Source organism: Diadema antillarum, unplaced genomic scaffold, assembly GCF_040938485.1.
Source record: "Diadema antillarum isolate AM-2024a unplaced genomic scaffold, OU_Dant_1.0 scf00000231, whole genome shotgun sequence".
Classification (NCBI taxonomy): Eukaryota; Metazoa; Echinodermata; class Echinoidea; order Diadematoida; family Diadematidae; genus Diadema; species Diadema antillarum.
In genome coordinates this window covers 44,643-64,808 of record NW_027271120.1, presented here as the reverse complement: position 1 = coordinate 64,808, position 20,166 = coordinate 44,643, and the positions used below count along the sequence as shown (strand labels likewise).

General features: G+C 39.0%; 1 protein-coding gene across 2 annotated transcripts in view; it reads left to right on the top strand.

Moving 5' to 3' along the window:
• Positions 1 to 19,869, top strand: part of LOC139724803 (uncharacterized) — an 85,358-nt gene extending 65,489 nt beyond the window's left edge. For both annotated transcript variants that reach the window (XM_071635924.1, XM_071635923.1), the window contains exons 2-3: positions 617 to 1,562; positions 19,549 to 19,869. In XM_071635924.1, coding sequence (XP_071492025.1) covers positions 653 to 1,562; positions 19,549 to 19,715 — 1,077 coding nt within the window. In that variant the 5' untranslated portion in view covers positions 617 to 652 and the 3' untranslated portion in view covers positions 19,716 to 19,869. The remainder of the gene's footprint in view (positions 1 to 616; positions 1,563 to 19,548) is intronic.
• The last annotated feature ends 297 nt before the right edge of the window (positions 19,870 to 20,166 follow it).

Here is a 20,166-nt window from a genome sequence, read left to right as displayed (position 1 = left end):
CTTCAATATCAGCGATGCTTTGATATCATGTATGACATTTGGGGATGTAATATTGTATTTTCTTAACAAAAGTTTTGTATTTGTTTCACTTAGTCAATAAAAGTTGTGATCCAACATCAAGCTTTCTTTCCCCTCTCGTACGTTAGCTTCTTGCTTCCTTGAAATGCTTCTGTATCTAGGAAAATAACACCTCCTGACCCCCTTCCCCCCAAGAAAGGTCTTTGAGCATTTTGACTCCAAATCGTATCTCACCTTGTGCAAAGGAAATGTGGCTTGTTACGATAATGCATTGCAGCATTTAAATGCATTGTTAGGCTGAGGGAGACAGACATTGAATAAGTTTAAATTTTGTCACCTTGAAGAGTGCGCTTGGGGCCCACTCTTGTCTCCGTCCTTTGAATTGGCAGGAGTTTATCTGCGAAACCGAGTGCGTTTCCCTCTCCGTGGCAGATGAGAGTTATCTGCCCATGTTTCTATTGGGGATATGTCACACCCAATCTGACCTCTTGGCATGTTCAAACAAGATTACAATCGCGTATTCTCTCAAGATGTGTAGGTTCTGTCCCTTTTTTGATGACTAATCCTGTCAATATCCTTCTCCCTTGTCCCTTGACAGTTTGCCACGGTTGGAGGAGGAGTGCGCATAATCACCATGTCCAAGCGTCAGAGCAAGGAAGCCTTGTCGACGCACATCAAGCGGCCCTGCGTGCAAGTGCCCCGTCCGATTCAGGTGTACGCACACGAGCCAGCGCATGGATGCTCGCATCGCCACAGCGAGGCGGAGCATGCGGAGAACAGTGCTCAGCAGATCTGCAGCAGTAGCTGCAGCAGTAGCAGCAGCAGCACCAGTGTGGTGGATGTCCCGCAGCAGAGCCCAGATCAGCTAGTGGGGTCCCACAACATGGACCGGCCTGCGCAGAGCTCACCACCCTGCACATCTCCCCTCCACACATCGCCACTGAGAGTCTCCCCTCCACTAGTGTCACCACCCAGGGTCTCGCCGCCATGCGTCTCCCCTTCGCACGCATCTCCGAGTAGTGTGTCCACGTCTCACGCATCACCGACTCATGCATCGCCAACTCACATCTCACCATCGCGGACTTCACCTCCCTGTAGCTCTCCATCGCAACTAACAAACTGTGAGGCATGCCATTGCCACCGCCAACATCACCAACAACTAGCACAACCTCAACTACAATCGCACCACCACCATCACAATCACAGTGCCAACTACGGCGCCGCGTACTCGCCGCCGCCATCCGTAGACGCCAGCAATCCCAAGTGTGACTCGCACCACCTCGAGCCGCTGGTCCCCAAGGTGGTGCCAAAGTCTTCCGGTGGAGTCTTGCCCATCAGATCTCATGCTTCCCTGCCCTCTTGGATAAAGTCTGAAGACAACCGGCCCATGTGGGCGAAGCGGCCACAGCCTGTGAGGGACATGGCCGGGGCCGAGGCCAAAGCAAGAACGGAGAGACACGCGGAGGCGGAAAGGAATAAACCTGAACTCGAGGCAGCCAACCCAGTCACTAGATGGCCCAATGCACCCAAATGGGTGGAACTTGGTAAGTGCATCTCATCTCCATCCATACCAATACCAATATGATATTCTTTGAAGAAACGGATGATATGATATATTCATCCTTATCGATGGTGCCTTGAATTGAGAGCTTGCACAGCCCATCACGATCACATCCTTCTCGAGGTATAAACAGGTGTGTCACTTTTACAAACACCATCAGAATAAGTAGAATCCTGCCCAATGTCATTGGAACCATTGTATTCGGGATGTCATACAAATTGTTTCATCTCTGCCCCGTAGTCAACCTTTAAAAAAGCTAGTTGAGAATAGTACAGTACAGGACAGGTTGATAGCAGATCTATGATACACAATGAGTTGCTTCGTGAAACTCCGTCCATTTGTTTGTCGTGGGTTTACCCATCATCACTTCTCCATAAAGTCTGGTCATGAGGCCAAGCTTCTCCTCCATCATAATTCATTGTTCTCAGCATAGAGAGTTCATAGGAGAAAGTACCCTCTGAATTCATTTTTTTGTTGTCATTATGAAAAGAAAAGAAATAATAATAAATAATAGACATAATCTTAGCAGTGCACGTGATCAGTTCTCGTTAGAATGTGAGATAGTCACCGATCTCAATTTCTTTCTTTGCCTGCTTTGATTTTGTCCACTGCTCTTGAATCAAAGCTTTGGAAGAGAGGGGCTGAGAAGTAGAATACGGATATAGATTGACAGAAAGGTGTACACAGGCAACAACGCCCGGGACAGGTCGCGACCTGCACCCGTTTCTATTCTGCAGGGAAACAGAACCGCTAGGCTAGGCAGTTGATTGCTCTCACCCTATTGACATTTCCTTGTCAGCGTCATTAATTTGCCGAGCAAGTGTCCCCCCCCCCCCCCCCCCCCCCTCCATGGACAGGGCATAGCTACGGATCAAAGCCGACAAATGTTGAACATTCAAGCATTTCTACTTGTATCAAGATTTATGACTGGAATCAAGAGAATGGGCGAGGAGCTAAAACATTCTTGTTTCTTTTTTTAATGGTTATTGGCTTTTATCAGTTTCTGATGAAATATCACACAAAATCCTTGTGTCATGACTTGGTATGATATCAAATGTAGAACAAAAGGTCAGACGAGGGTACATCTATTTATTGTTTATGGGATCATGTCGAGCCGAGATAAATAGTCATTAATGAGAAAATCTATTAAATCATCCAAGGTAGACTCAAAAGTAATCTCAGCTACCAGTGCAATTGTTCAGGAAAAACGAATGGAAACATGCATAAGAAAAAAAAAGAAAGACTTATCAATGTAACAGTTGCCTAAAGACTACATACAAGAAAAAGAAAGGAACAAACTCTTAATATTGATCATTATCAGTTTTGTTTGTTTGTTTTTGTAATAATGGTATTAGGATAGTTTTTTGTAATAATGATATTAGGATAGTAGTTCAAGATTCTGGGTATCTCATAGTTATCCAACATTCAGTTACAATCACTACAACATTTATTTGAGGTATACAATGCATAATTATTGCATGCGATTTCAGTAAAAGGAAGTACATGTGTTGGAGAAGAGAAAAGACATTTTTCTAATCAATAGATGCAGAATAAAAATGGCACCACGCATGGGTAGTTCTAAGGCCTGATGTGGATAAAGATTTCAGAATGATTATGAATGGATGAATGAATGATGCTTGCAAGCACGTGTCAATTCATTTGAATCGGAACTTTCAGGTTGAATAGTGACGAGAAATCTGATCTTGTTAAGCAGATCCCTGAGGAACAAATGATTCAAAATAAAATTGTATTCAACCAAAATGCCATCCATTCCTTTAGCTGGTCCCACTGCCTAGAGAGAGAAATGTTGAGTGGAACAGTGATGCTTTCTTAAAATCTACTGATCGGGCCATTAACCTTGTCAGCGCTGATAGGTATATCTAGAAGGAGCTGAGAGTGTGCAGCAATTTGAGCTAGAAATGATCAAAAAGTATGAAATCATTATTGGGCCCCCAATAGATGCGGACTCTCAGTAAAAGAAATTGTATATATGTTGGTAAAATGAAATAACAATATACATTGTATTAAAGTATAAATGTTGCAATTGGGAAATGGCGCTTACACCATATGTGCTTTGAATAGTGTGTGTGTGTGTATGTGTGTGTGTAAATGTGTGTGTAAGTGTGTCTGTCTGTCTGTCTGTTTTTGTGTTGTGTATGTTTTCTGCCCCCCCCCCCTCCCCCCCCCCTTCTGTTCATCTCTCAAATTTCTCTTTATCCATTTATCCATACGGAAGTGTGTCTACATAGCGCAGGGGAATTTTGTTTTTGTTGTTGAAATGATTCATGTCCAGATTAAATTGTGTTCATGAAATTTGATAGCCCTTGTAAACTGGTGAGAGCATTGATACCTTTCCCACTACATAATTTTAATAATTGTATGTGCTGTTAAAACGTATGACCCAGCAGCTCACCACACAGGACTTAATTGATAGCACTAATCCTGGAGGATATATCAGCATGGCTACTCTTGTCTGCTGATGAAATTTGTATTTCAAGAACTTGTAGTGAAGGAACTGTAGATTTTTTTGGACAAGCACACCCTTTTCAATCAATCAATGTAATGTGATAACCTAGTCTAGTATGTTTTTGCTTTTGATATGCATGCCTGGTGATGATATCGCAGTGTGCTCATTTAATCAGTACGTGCCAGAAGAGTGAAATAGGAATTGAACAAATCAGAATGCATGTTTATCTATTTTTATTCAGCACATTTTGTCTTAAAAGTATTAAGTTAAAGATGAAATATTCATGCAAGACAAATAACCATGGAAAATTAAAATGGAAAGCTGTCATCATTACCTGCTCAAGTTTGGCAAATGTGCATGGGTTGCACTCCCATGATTCACAAGCTAATATTTCATCACCACGAGGAGAAAAATAATAATTCAAAACTCAGCTCTTTGCACATCTATGATTATATCAGAATGTTCACATCATTTCTTGGAATGCATCATATTTGAAGATTTGACTTGAAAAGATAAACATTCAAACCTTAACGCGTTGAGGACGAGTCCCGAGCATACTCCGGCAGGTGTCTAATGGGAAATGCGTGTTGTAGCAAAATCAGTCCGTCCTCAATGGGTGAACAAACAAACAAAACCCATTAGAAGGCAATACGTTGATATTTAATTGGAATTTTTTTTTCCAATATCAGTGCAGTACATTTGACTTTGAACCAAAATCAAGGTCTGCAATAATTTTGCAGTGTAGAATTAATCAATATCGTACGTTCAAGTAATTAAGCATGCAAATATGAAAATGTGATCCATTCCATCAGAACTTGAATTATTTTCTTTAGTACTGGCATGCTTAATCTGGTGTAAATATATGCCGAGAATGCTCACTGAAAGCTATGAGCCAGTAACACCACGGTCAGCATGCGAATTCCTGTACGCAAGGTGCATTGTCATACATGGATTGCTACAATGTGATTGACCTGACCCCCCCTGTGTGTCTTGCTTGATGTATACCTGACATTTGTGCGGATGACAGACAATAAATCTTGCATTGAGCTTCGGATGCCACATAGGAGCTGGAGGATCCTGTCTGGGGTTGTTACTCGTCAAGCTTCGCAGAGGTAGCGAGCTTTCAAAAACATTTTTCTCATGTTGCAGCACCCTACACATGTATACCCTGTTTACTTCCATGGTCGGAAGCGCTGGGAACGGTTGGGCAGGAGTACCGGACAATACATCAAAACAGTTGTCATAAGATATGATATCAGAGCCTTGGAATTATTCCTTCATTTTTAGTATTTGTATATGAAATGTCTATATGTTTGTGTCTGTGTGTATGTGTGTGTCTGTGTTTGAGAAAGAGATTGTCAGAGCATTTTCTGTCATTGTGCAGGTTCATAGTTTTGCTGTGTTCTATGCATCATCATTTGGGCAATTCCACGGTAACTAGGACACAGGTGCCAAAAATTCAAAATGATATTTGTTTCAAACACCATACATTTTCAGACAGTACTTGAGTTGAAGTTTTAAGAATCATTATGTTTTTCAATAAAAGCGGCCATTTTGATTTTCAAAATGGCTGCCAAAATATGCCTATAACTCAATGGTGAAAAGAGTGTATTGTCGCATAACTTACTCTCTGTATATCCACTTTATTAGTACTCTAAACAACAATCTTTCATATGTATGCAGTTACCAGAGAAGTCTTTTACCACACAATAGAAAAAAAAGCTGGTAACTTTAAAGAATTTGATAAAAACTATTAATTACTTTGATAATGATGGATGTAACGTCAGTTACCAAAAACAAGGAATTTTTAAGTTTATTCATCAAAGGAAGTGAGCTGTATGATGTAACTTGGGATTTCTAATGTATGCCCATATGCCTTTATTTTAATACCAGAAATAAGGATACTTGGCATACTGGAGAGTCAAAATGAACACTACAAAATGTGTAACGTCAGTTACCGAAACGTCATACACGAGTATGTAACGTCAGTTACCATGACAGTAATTATAACTGAGGCAATTTTTTTTACTTTTGGCCATTTCAATACATCTGGGAAGTCAACGTACAACAAAGAGCAGCAATCCCTTTCATAGGAAATGATGTCATTACTATGGTATGTCCATGGATATTTTTTTTAAAATTTTATTTCTAAATTCATTTATTCATTCATTTACCATGATTATCTCTTTTTTTTTAGGGGGGGGGGGGGGCTTGAGCTTTCGATTTTTGATTCAGCACAAGTTTAAGGTTAAATCATCTGGAAGTTTAGTTTGCCACATGCAGTATATGCACTCAAATTAGTACATTCCCAGTCCTACGCGATGATAAAGCTACCAAAGTTTGTAGGCCTAATCAGTGACATGATTGCATGTTAACCACATTTTCTAAAAAAAAAAAAAAACTTCTACACAGCTGTATACCAACAGTTTAACAATCTTCACCAATGTCTGCTTTTGCTGGCATTTTTCTTTTTTTTTTCAGGAAGCTTAGTCAAGTTTCTACCTCAAGGCAAATGCACAAACAGATATTTCTTCTCTTGCACTTAAATGTGTGGTGTAGTTAACATTGGTACGTAAGGCATGTACTCATTATTGTTTGAAACTTAACACTGATGTTACTCAAAGTGAGAGAGGATTATAGGGTTTGAAAAAAAAAATTTCATACAGTGTGTATTTGTTGATTACTTTATTCTATTCATGCAGGGACATTTTGTAATACAACACATAATAATTATGAACAGGAAGAGTTTTTTATATTGATTTTAGTATTCTTTCGTTGCAAAGTCCGATTTCTTGGTATCTCGAATGTATTTGCAAGCCGTGATATATCATTGAAAAGGAAAAGAAAAACAGTTAAATTACTTCAAGCTAGGAATAAAACAATAATGCTCTTTTGACCAAAAAAGCATTTATTTTTCTTCTTCACAGAGAAATATTAAAAGTGCGACACTTTTCATTTAAATCAATTGATGGAGATCATCAGGAGTAAAATAAAGAAAAGAAGGAGAAATATATCACAATTGATTTAACACATATTTATGCATATTTATGAGTTGATACATGTTTTTTCCTCATGACCTGGAAGATATTTTGATATTTTTTTCAAGCACAAAAGTATCCATGTTTTGTGTAGTACTACAAGGTATTATGGGTGGAGCACTCTATGTAGATAAAAACTTTCCTGTTCATTAAAAAACAAACAAACAAACAAACAAACAAAAAAGCCCTTAGTCATGTCAATATATTTATACTTGGAACTGCTTAATCTATTAATGGCTCTGTGTAATCATAAATGTTGAATAAAAATTAAATCTTCAGACAAATGTCAAGAAATATCCTCTTGTGCATTTACATTATTTTTACCCAACTGTGCTATGGCATGGGGGGGGGGGGGGGTGCCCCTAAGGGCCCACCCAATATCATTTGTGTCTTTAGATTTTGATTTAATTTGTTGCTGTAGTTGCCTGGGATTGTCACTGGTACATTGCAGCAGTATAATAACCCGTTAAATAAATTAGTTCTCTGTAAACCCCATGGCAAAGTATGTGTAACGTCAGTTACGTAACGTCAGTTACTGACATGTTTACCTTTAAGTTTTCATAGAACACAAAGAAAATGGACTACTGTTTCATTTCATTGTGTATTTATGACTGATGAACCAAGGTATGACTCCATATCAACCAAATCATTCTGAATGGTCAGAATTATGAAATATCACATAGCTATTCCCAATCATGATTTTGCATGTGTAAACCCTATGGCAAATGTAAGCGTAACGTCAGTTACGTAACGTCAGTTACCGTCATGCCTTCACTGAAATTGGCATGGTGGTAAAAGGAGACAACTAAAGTGCACATTATTTTGCACACCTGTTCCTAAGAACCTAGGTGTATTGCCATATTAAACACATAAAGGCTAAAAGTCAGGGACATGAGATATTTCCATTTACATCTACACCATAATTTCCCATGTCCTTTTTCCGTAACGTCAGTTACCGACACATTTTCACTTGCTATGTGATAAGAAATGCAGTTTGAGAGAAAAACTTTCCACCTATTTCTTCATTCTCATGAACTTATTCATCAATGCTAATTGCAAGCCCAAGGTGCTTTCATTCACAAAACTACAAGGTAAACAATTTCATGAAAATCCTTACGTGTAACGTCAGTTACCGTGGAATTGCCCATTTATGTTTTAATTCAAACAATGTATCATTGAAAGCCTGAACCGAGTTTAATGGTTTGTGAAGACGGTACCATTAGTGTTGCAAAACAATATCCCATTTTCAGTTGAGTTGAAAGAGGACATAATATATTTTGTTTAGGCAAGCACACCAGAAACGGTATAATCCATTATTCACAGGGTGTTCAGACGCAAAAAATTTATACTAGAACGGTATAGCTATACGATGAATTTATACGTCTGAACGCCGACTAACGAAACAATGTATAACAAAATGACGTATACCGAAACGACGTATAGCGAAACGACGGTCAGAGCATCGTTTCGAATTAGAACTCGATAACGAATCAGCATTCCATCATGTCCATTGTGCGTCTGAAGGTATGGCGACCATAGAACAGTATAACTGGGCGGGGCTTAATGGGAGCGAGCAACGAAAGGTGACCTTGTACCTGTCACTCATGACCATAACAACATGCGCAGTGAGAAACTGCACATCTGTACGACGTTTTTCCGGAATGGTCGAAATTAGCGTCTAAATGGTCTGTCGGCTCTACGATGATTCTTTATACGTCGTTTCTTTATCGAGTTTTGGTATTAACTGGCTTGCGTCTGAACAGGGGGGGGGGTGTTGGTGGGAGTCTTCTTTCTTCTCCACATACTGTTATTTTTCGTGATATACCAAACAAAAGTCAGCTTTTTTAGGAGGCAATGACACGGGTGAGAATTATATCCAATGTATAGATATATATACCCCTGATACAAGCTGCTGGTTTCACCTCCCATACCGGGTAACGGTTTCTTCTCCTGTACGTTTGAATGTATCCTGATAACTTAGGCCTATTAACATGCATCCATCAAGATGAATCAAAGTTTTAAAGTGGCACCTTGGCACCTCTGTCAGACGTACTAGAAAGGGGAAAAGGCACGATCTTTGGTGCCAACGCGGTCGTGACTTATTCAGTCTAATTGTCCCAGCCACAGCACCTCTAAACTAAACCGCATCTGAAAATATGGAGAAATGTAGGACAAGGTGGCCTGATTGAAGATAAGCATTGTTGCATATGAAGGGAAAATTATTGCATGGGGGTGGGGGGAGTACGGTATACATAACACACTCTTTTGATCAAATGGCTTGTTATGAAATGTGCCCATAGTCTAGTCATGCAGCCGTTATTTTCAAAGCAAAATGGGACCAGTAGCTGAAACATTGAGAGTCCCTGTTTTTGTTTGCATAGTGTTTTAAATGATAAGATCTATTTTCCAATAGAGAGAGAGAGAGAGAAAGAGAGAGAGAGAAACACACATACACACACACACACACACACACACACACACACGGGGGGGGGGGGGGGGGGGGGGGGGCAAAAGCAAAAGGGGCAAAGCAAAAGAAACAAATCAACCAGTGAACATTAACCCGCTGAGGACGGGCTAATTTTGCTACAATACGCATTTCCATGGGACTCGTCCTCGACAGGTTAACAGTTGTAGAATGAGTGAGATATCTGTGAAGTAAAAAAGGAACTATTATGTGAAGACTGTGCTGTTGAACTCCAAAAGATAAAAAAAAATGATAAAGAAAGTTATTCCAGCTATGATAATACATTGTGTAGATACAACATTGTATCAATGTGCTGGCAACAAACCGTTTCTTTCATCATGTATTTGACCTGCCCCAGTTCTCGTGAATTCAAAGAAACATTTTTCCCTGCTGCATTGACATTGGCGGTGTTTTTGCTTTTGTAAGCTGTTGCCGTGGCAGCTGTTGTTGTTTGTTTTCTTTTCTTTTCTTTTCCTTGTTTTTTATGTCGGGGGGGGGGGGAGAAGGGGAGCACAGCTAGGTTTTCAAAATGTGTAACACTGTGCTATTTCAATAACAGAATCAGATTTGATTAGAGGGGGAAAAAAATGAGGAATACTGCATTTCTTAATAGTCTCTGTTGTGGCTAGGTCATCATGAAAATGTGGGAGAAAAAAAAAAGCAAGAAAGAAAAGAAAAACCCTCCCTGAAGGTACACGTATGATAAAACACAACATACAGGTTTGCAGGGAGCTGCAGTGTTTTTTAGGAGGAAAATGTTTCAGAACATAACCTAGATTAGCTATTGTTAGCGTCAGACCACAATGAAGGTCCTACTTTTCTCCCAAATCGCAGAGAGAGAGGGTATAAAAAGGCTAGTCATCTAATACATCTGACTTTTTTTGTTCAGGGAAAAAGTGGAATATTATTGGTGGAGGAAAAAAAAAATGGGTCGTGGAAAAAGAAAACAGAATGTGTGAAACACCGACTATCCTCATCTCTCTTTCTCTCTCTCTCTTTCTGTGTCTGTCTGTCTCTCTCTGTCTCTCTTTCTTTCTCTCTCTCTATCTCTTTCTTTCTGTATCTTTGTGGAGACCAGCTGAGCCCAGCTCCAATTATGTGTATAATACAACATTGTGTTTAAAGGGCCACATAAAGCTTGTAAGAAAGCCGGCTGCCAAGTTCTGCTCTAACTGTGATACAAAGATAAAGTCACCTATCAATACTGTTTATTGTATGAGATTATCAATTAATTATGATAACAAAGAAGCAGAGAAGAACAATACTAAAGCAATTTGTCTGTGAATGTTCTCAGTCATCCAGGTAAAGTATCACATGAACAATATCTGTAAATCTAGTCAACTGGACTTACTTGTAATTTGGAGTAGCGACAATAAACAATAATAACTTTTGTTAGTTACCCTCCAGTTTTCAATTTGAAATGCAAATGGTGATAATGGAGATGATGATGATAATAATCGTAATATAAATGAGAGCAATAATGATGATGATAGTAATAATGCTAATGATGATAGCAAGAGTAATGATGATGATACCCTGCTCGAAAGAACACAGTGTTCCACAGTGTGAAACACAATGTGAAATGCATTGTGAACACATGAACACACTCTGAGACACTGTGTTTTTTCCAGTATGGTACCATAGCAATGATAATAATAACAATAATAATGATGATGATAATAACAATAATAATAATAATAATAATAATAATAATAATAATAATAATAATAATAATAATAATAATAATAATAATAATAATAATAATAATAATGATAATAATTTAATATTAATGATAATAATAATAATAATAACAATAATAATGATAATAATGATGATGATGATAATGATGATGGTAATGATAATGATAATAATGATAATAATAATAATGATAATAATGATAAGAATAATAATGATAATAATGATAATAATAATATTAACAATAATGATGATAATGATAATAAAGAAGAAGAAGAAGAAGAAGAAATTGCATAGTACTATTTCAAGCAGTACTATTCATTATCCTATTATCTCATATTCCTGGAGAATAGTTGGAAACCCCCACTGTAATATTACACAGTATGTAACTCCACCATTCTCTACATTGTTACATCAGCATCAGATGGAGTTTAGGAGATGAGGATAGGACAAAGAAGGAAAATAAGAAAGGAGGAGGAAGAGAAAGAAGACGAGAAATTTTGCCGATAGAGCATGAACTTGAAAACAGCTGGGCAGATGTTTGTTAGGAAATTGGGTTAGGAAAAGGAGCGTAATCAGAAATGCTTGTGTCCATTATTTTACAGAGACATGTCTTGAAGCTCTGAAGGGACATTGCAAAACACATTTTTTGTCCCAAAACTTGAGGAAAAATTCACATTGTTATTCAAGTGATATTGACATTTTTGTGAGTTTGTCAAAAGTTCAAAAGTATTTTACAAAATTAGCAATTTTGTAAAATTCATTCTGAAATTATTCTGCAAAATGTAGGTAGGAAGTTATAGTTTTATTCCCTGAAATAGCATTCAGATTGTTTTATCATTTTGAAAGTAATCAATGCGGAAATCTGATTGTATTTTCTTTTTTTTATTCTTGGGACATACTGTAAATAAAGAGAAAGTATGTTTGAAAGAAAGTATGTTTGAAAGACAGATACACAGACACAAACAGACAGACAGACAGACAGACAGATGGATGCATACAACAAAAATAAGCCTCTTCATTTATTCCATTCCATCAGTATGACTACAAATGATATCACCAGCGGTATGCGCATTGAGTCACTGTCATTTAAAAGGCATACAATGAATCAGTCAATTCGTCAGAATTTTACACTGAAAGTGACAAGGATGATACTGGGAAGTCTTGGGATCTATTTTTGCATAGTAGTTATATTTGATAATTACAGTTTCAGTGTGTTATGAAATGCACACACAAAAAGTATATGAAGAACAGAATTCCACTAATACTAAGATAATTTGACACGACCGATAAAAAAAGGAAAAAATATGCATGATTTGTAAAATTGTGGCTTCATATAGACTTAGAGTTACAATACCTATGAAAAATGATTTGCTGTAGCTCTCTGTCTCTACGGTGAGATGGCTCGTTAGGAAGAGTATTAACCCATTAAAGACAAGTCCCGAGTATACAGTACTCTGGCAAGTATCAGTGAGGAAATGCGTGTTGTAGCAAAATCAACGAGTTAAAAAGAAGGAACCAAGCTGGGAAATGAACCTGTCACCTCCTGCTTTTATACTGGGTAGTGGCTATGTAACAGCAGTGACAAGGTGAACTTTTTCTTGGGTCTTGCTAGGTGGGGGTGGGTGGTGGGGGTGGGGACACCAAGTCACGTGGCAAAGTTAAGTCCTTCCCAAATGTGTACTCCAATCATGTAGTCTAACATGAAAGGCATTGTACACCTTATCATTACAGAACCTCAACATACTGTAGGTACATGTACCCTTATGTTAACAGTCCTGGGAATGACAAGTCACAATGCCCAATGACATTGTGACACAGATTCTAGTAGGCAGGAGTCATTAGTACAATCAGCCATCATTGAATCAAATGGATAACCTGACAGGCACAACCCCGAAGCAATATAGCACTTGGGACTTGAAATAGTACTACTGTAAAAGCTGTTATTGTCACTAGGGTTCAATCTTTGCGAATTTCGCAAATCATTGTTGGGCCTCGAATTTAGCAACATACAAAAATACCGCAGCACCAGTGTTACTTATGATACTGTTTTGCATAGAAACCTGTGGGAGTTTTGTAAGGAGATGACATCTTCACCTCGTCTAATGTATATTTGTGTGATTGCTATCAATACCTCAGATGCATGATATCATACATGTAGTGACTGAAATTCCACAACTCTCTATGCCATGTTGTATAACCTAGTTCATTCCATTTATTATGTGGACTGGAATTGAACTGTATACGGACAGCCCACAAGTGCATGCGCATCTACACTGTATGCATGCCTGTTTGAAATAAAAAAAGAAAATCATGTGCGTGCACAGTGAAAATGTTTCCATACAGCCGAATTGCTGTAATTATTTCTGAAAACCTTCATTTTTCCTGCTCTATTTGCAAAGTGGAGCGACCCCGTTTTGAGGCGATGTGCAACGTGGAAGATCTTATAATTGCAAAGGATCTACAGGTGTATTCCCATGTTGCAGTATTATATGCATGGCTGGCTTATGACCCTTAGGCAATAAGAGAATGGAAAAGGAGAAGAAGGAGGAGGAAGAGGAGGAGAGATGGGAGAAGAACACAAGAATGGCCTCTGATGTCTGGCCCATCCACCTTTCCGTATAACATCAGTCTTGTTTTAAATGTTTAACCCGTTGAGGACGAGTCCCGAGTATACTCGGGCAGGGGTCTATGGGAAATGTGTGTTGTAGCAAAATTAGTCCGTCCTCAATGGGTCAAGAGATCTAAGTCATAGCATATACGTGGCCCGCCACAACAAAAGGATCCGAAAGTTGCTGACGGCAGAGCCAAGAAGATCAAGTTTGAAGGCAGATCATCAAAATTTGTCAAAACAATCAAAATTCTGTTTTGGGCATAATTTTGTAGTCTAATGTATCGTCCATCATGTGCCGAAATGTTGAAGCTGAATGATTGAAGGAAAGGCAAGAAATTAGCATTTTGCTGGGCCGTGATTTTCCGACTTTCAACTGAACAGGAACTTGTCTGAAGATTTGGACTCAGCGCCGCAGCTAGACTTCGCCCCTAACAACGAGGGAGTGATCTTATTGGTCAGTGCGTGGCATCCTGATTGCTGATTGGTTGTGCATAGAACGCTGGCACTAAGCTTGAATGAACATCGCAGAGGTTGCTAGGAGCATGCCTTCTATTGTCAAGAGGTGAAAACTGTCTTGTCTCTCCTTGATCCTGAAAGCGTCAGAAGGAAAACTTTGGAGGCAGTTTTCTTGAAAGGCTGATTTCATTAACCACTCGACATAAATAATATGAAATAACGTATAATCGCTAATAAAATCATCTATATCTCTGCAACCGAGTACTATTATGAATCGTGTTGTATATGAAATTAAAGCGGAAGAGTAAGGGAATAAGGTCATGTCATTTTCAGAAAGTTGTCCTCCCCCAACTTCAGGATCCTTTTGTTGTAGCGAGTCACTGATATTGTGCTGTGCACATTGCACAGTGATCTAGAGATGACATCGATTGACCTTTTCAGCTGTGTGATATGTGCTTCATTCCTCATTTGCATTGCTCACTTTGGAATGGATTCTTGTAGGTGATACAGGTTACACCACATCTTTCCGGTACTTATCAGTTCTCTTTGAAATACCGCAGTGGCATTGCAGCCAAGCATGAGAGTAAGGACAGCATTTCGTTCCGTGTCATGATGAATTTTTCATGTATGACTCTCTTTGAATCTATCCATCCTCATTCCTCCAAGACTTGAGGATGTCTTCTTCGTCTTTTTTTTTTTTTTTTTGCTCTTTCTTTCTTTTCGGGAAAAGTGAGTCCGTTCCTGCCGCACGTTCAACGACATTCAGGGCAGGCCCAAGTGGGTTTCCACTTGCAGCTGCATCAGCTTTCGATCGACTCGTGCGCATAGAGTGAGCGAGAGAGAGAGTGAGAAAGATCGCCCCACCCCCATCCACCCCCTTCTTACGTGGCAAGCACTGCAGCTCCTCAGATCTATTACACTAATTGAAAGGCTTGGGTAATGACAAAGCCTTAATCAACTCTGCCCTTGAGATTTGAATCTTGATACTGGCTCTAGTCCTCATCTCTCTCATCGAAGCCCCAATGATGAGACCGTGCCACCGCCGGGCCACTTATTGCCTTCGCCCTTAATCCTCTCCCGCCAACTCCCATTCCGCGTCCTCCTAAAAAAAGCCCTGATGACGAAGGCTCTACTTTTCTTCCCTTTCCTCCTATTTCAAACAGCCCGCCCTTCCATTAGATTAAATCTCTCAATCGTCGATGATAATTAGGCTGTGAAAGGTGCCAGCTGATCGAAGCTAACCTGGTTTGGCTCAGGCCGTAATTGCATTATCTCGTCATCGAGCAATTATTGTCTTTATTCCCAAATCAGTAATTAAGGAATAAAAAATTCAGCAATTGGGAGTTAAACTGTTTTATCACCCTGCTTGGGCCACTTCTCTGAGGATCCCCCTCCCTCACCATCATGACAAAAAAAAAGTTTTAAAAAAAGGAGAAAAAAATTCAGCTGGACTATTTGCTCTTCTCTTGAATCTGTCCTACTTCACAATGTGCTCTTCCTAGTGCAGAGAGAAATAGAGAGAGTGAGAGAAAGAAGGATTAAGAGGAAGGAATAAGAAAAGAGACATCTTTGGTTGCAGGAAAAGGGAATTGTGTGTGTGTGCGTGCGCGCACGCGGGGATTGCGTCAAGAATATGGCTGTGAGCTCATCGTAATTAGGGCACAAAATATCAAAGCATTACAATGCTTCGGTGGGTAATCCGGCAAAGCGGCTTTGCAGCAAGTGCATGCTCTAATTATTCAGCCGAATCGTTTATTGCAAGCCCGGGCTAATTCCTCACGCCTTTCACGCCTCTGCGAAGGAAAGGGACAACTCGGCGATGCTCTGCTGAGTTTTCTCAGTAGTGGCACACCGACAGCTTTTAGGATGATAGACGAAAGGCTTATTTCTTTTGCAGCATTTCTTTAGCTTCCCTTTCTAGGGGTCCCTATCATTCCATTCTTCATCCCTAATTGTTGCCATCAATATACCTATTCCATGCCTCATCGGTTGTTGTTGTTTTTTGTGCATGTCACTTTAATAGTAGTTTACTTCACAGACTTGTTGGGAAGGATTTTTTGTGTGTATAATTCTGTTTCTTTGTTTCTTTGATTTTGCTTTTCTATTGAGAACAGGCTTATTTTTTATCATTTGCCGATGAAACAAAAACCCAGCTTTAGTGCATCAAAATAGTTCTAAAATGTGAGTTAGGTATAGAAACAACCAATTTAAAAATTTTTGATCAATATAAGCGACGTTAAGTATTGTTAAATATACAAAATGTGAACAAGAGTTATAATAAAATTGTTTCTAGACTATAAAAAGCGTCTTGCAGTTATGGTTTATTGAGAAAAATAGTGATCAATGTCTCCATATATTTAAGGCTTTACTGCAAAATTTATATACAATGTATGGTGGGATGTTTTGTGAGACAACTGACCTACACACACACATATGCATCAAATGTGATACCTCGAACATTTTTAAAGCTCTGCTCCCAATAATGAACAATACCTTAAAAGGTAATGACTATACCTAAGTGTGTATATTTTGTTGTGAATCAGAGCTGCTTAGTAAATGCCGGTATTATCTGTATTGGTCATCATGGAGATGTTTGTTTTATTTTGTATGTAAAACTTGTGTTAGTGATTCTGAATAAAAGATACTTTGTTTCAAAGAATGTTGAGGGGAATTATCTACATGATTGTGTGAAACATGGGGCCACGCAAGAAGGCTACTTTTCAAGATGCCACTCTTGAGAGCTTATTGACATCTAGTCTTTATTATCTTAGGACTTTCCTCATTCTCCCATTTCTATTTCTTTTATTTCCTTTTTTTATGCCTCCGCCACGAAGTGGTGCCGGAGGCATTATGTTTTCGGGTTGTCCCTCCGTCCGTCCGTCCGTCCGTCCGTATGTCCATCCGCGTCTGTATGTCCGTCCGCATTCGTTTACGCGATAACTTGAGTAATATTGACTGGAATTTTACCAAACTTGGTCCAAGTATAAAGTATGATGGGGCAATTACTCGATAAGATTTTGGGTGACATCTGCTGAAGGCCAAAGGTCAAAGGTCAAGGTCAAATTATGAAATTGTATCTGTTTATGCGATAACTCAAAACTGGATCTAGCAAATTTCACCAAACTTTGTCCGAGGATGATGTATGATGGGACAATTACTTGAGTAGTTTTTGAGCGAAATTGGACAGAGGTCAAAGGTCAAAGATCAAGGTCAAATCCAAAAATTTATCTGTTTATGTGATAACTCAAAACTGGATGAAGCAACTTTCACCAAACTTGGTCCAAGGATGACATATGATGGGGCAAAAAATTGGAGTGAATTTTGAGTGAAAATGTTCATTTTCACTCGTTTTGGAGTGACCTCAGGGATCACTCCTAAATCTTCGAGTGATCCCTGAGGTCACTCCAAAAGGAGTGAAAATGAACATTTTCACTCGAAATTCACTCCAATTTTCACTCTAAATTCACTCTTTTTTGTATTCACTCCTTTAAGAGTGAATATTTTCACTCAATTTTTTTTAGAGAGTACTGTAATTACATTTTTTCTTCATACCTTGAAAATTGCTCAATGCATAAACTTATAAAAGGGTTGGTCAAAAGTCAAGTAAGAATCCTCAATTCCCCAAATACATGTACCTGCACTCTGTAATAGACAATTATAGCAAACCTACACAATGTACTTCAAGGAAAGTGAACATTGAAGACATTTCTGACAAACCTGTCATTTCAATATTTTGCCAGTTATGTGAAACTGTCATCACACATTGTGAAGACATTGTACTATACACCTATTGGGAGAATCATGCACTATGGCGGAGGCATACCAGTTGCCATAGCGATATTTCTAGTTTTACTTTTTCTTTGAATAGTTGATGTTACTTCTTTGTTTGTTTGTTTGTTTTTGGTTACCATGTAGATTTACATGAAGGGGGCGGGGTTGTGGGTAGGTTATTTTTCTGTGAGATCAGAATACCAAAAGCAAGCATTCGTACATTGTAGCTTGCTCATGGCCACAGTGGTGGGCTGTCTGCTACAACACTCACAGCCCCAAGTCTCGAAGTTCTGTGCCCGCACATTTGATCTGTAATCTTTCTGTGTCCTGTTGTGTAAAAGTTCAAGGGTAGTGTCATCGGTTTTAAACATCTAAGCGAGTGGCATCGCCAGGCACAGATGTAAACGAAGATTACAGTATGTTGTTATGCTATCAGCACGCCTCCCAAGGAAGGGGGTTGTCCTTTAAGCTCCGCTAGACGCGCATCCCAAAACACTTTGTATCCCCAGCAGCCCGCAGCTGTACATTTAGCTGATCGCCAAACGGGACACCACCATCAATTTTGACTCGAGATGCAGCGAGATCTACATAATCAGTCTCAATCTACACTGTGCATAAACTGCTCAAGCAGTTTACAGTTAGGGGTTATTGAACACCACTGTGCCATCATTGCGCTATGTACAAGGAGATAGTTCCTGATAGGCATCTTTTTAAGAGTTGGATGAAATTGTTTGTCTAGATTTCTTGTTTACTTGTTTGTTCACTAATATTTCCTTGTCTTTTATGTTTTGAATTCATTATTTGCTGGTGAGGTGAGATGAGATGGTGAGATGTTTGTGAATAAAGCTGCTAAAAAAAGAAAGAAAATACTAGGAGAATATGGCCCATTCTTGTGATGAAACCTTTCTTTGTAATGTCTTGTCTTTACATACACACCCACCTACACACACATCTGTATTTTGTGTCTATTGAGATCTATTTACATGCATGTATATTGACATATATATGAAGAGTTAAAATGCAAAAACAGATAATCACTAAGTTTTCAAAAGTAAGGCCGTCATCAGATAATTTAATAGAATTTAAATCTATTCCATGATATTTCTCTCATTGCATTACAAAAACATATTTTTGAAGATATAAAAAAATCACATATATTTCAATCATTTTCCTTCTTTTTTTTAAGCAGATTTAATCTCAAATATCTAAAGTTGATGAAAATTAATATATCTGCTTTTGCATTTAAACTCTTTATGGATGTTTCATATGTAGATGCATACACACACACACAAACACACACACACATGTCACGCATCTCTCGTAATCATCTGTAAGACTCACAGTAAAAAAAGAAATAAAAATATGTAGTATCAACTGCACGTCATGTCAATTCCAGTTTATGAGGCTATATATTTGTTTATCTGTCTTTCTATTTCTCTGTTGCTTTATATTTCATGCTTGCAGAACAAGTGTGTAAAGCAATCACATCGGGCCATGACAGGGCATGCAAGCTGTTGAACCACAGGTCACCGTCGCTGGACGCTGCACTGGGATCGATGAAGAAGGGGACCCCTGACTTCCAAATGGTAAGTGTGAGCAAACCTTTAAAAGAATATATTCACTTGAGTTGATCCAATGATGGTGTTTGGACCTTCACATTCTTTTTACCTTCTCTTCCACTCTGAGATCTGATGTAAAAGAAAAGAAATGAATGGAACTAACAAACAACATCAACTGATATGATCATGTGAACTGGATATATGAGTACCAGGATAAACGCACATACACACCCACACATACACACACACAAATACACACATACACGCATGCATGTCATATCTGTTGGTTTCATAGAAAGTGTGTCCATCGCAGACCGGGTGAGAAAAGTACATTGCCCTGCTGCAGACCTAAATTGGGCGCAAATTGGTAATTTTCAGCCGACTTACTTGTCAGCCGAACACAGAGCCTGCTGGGCTGCCAGGCTCAAGCGGAGGTGATGGTCGCAGGAGGGCTGGGTTAGCGGGCTCCCATATCAAGGCCGAATATTATGTTGAATTGTCAAGGAGAGAGAGAGAGAAAAAA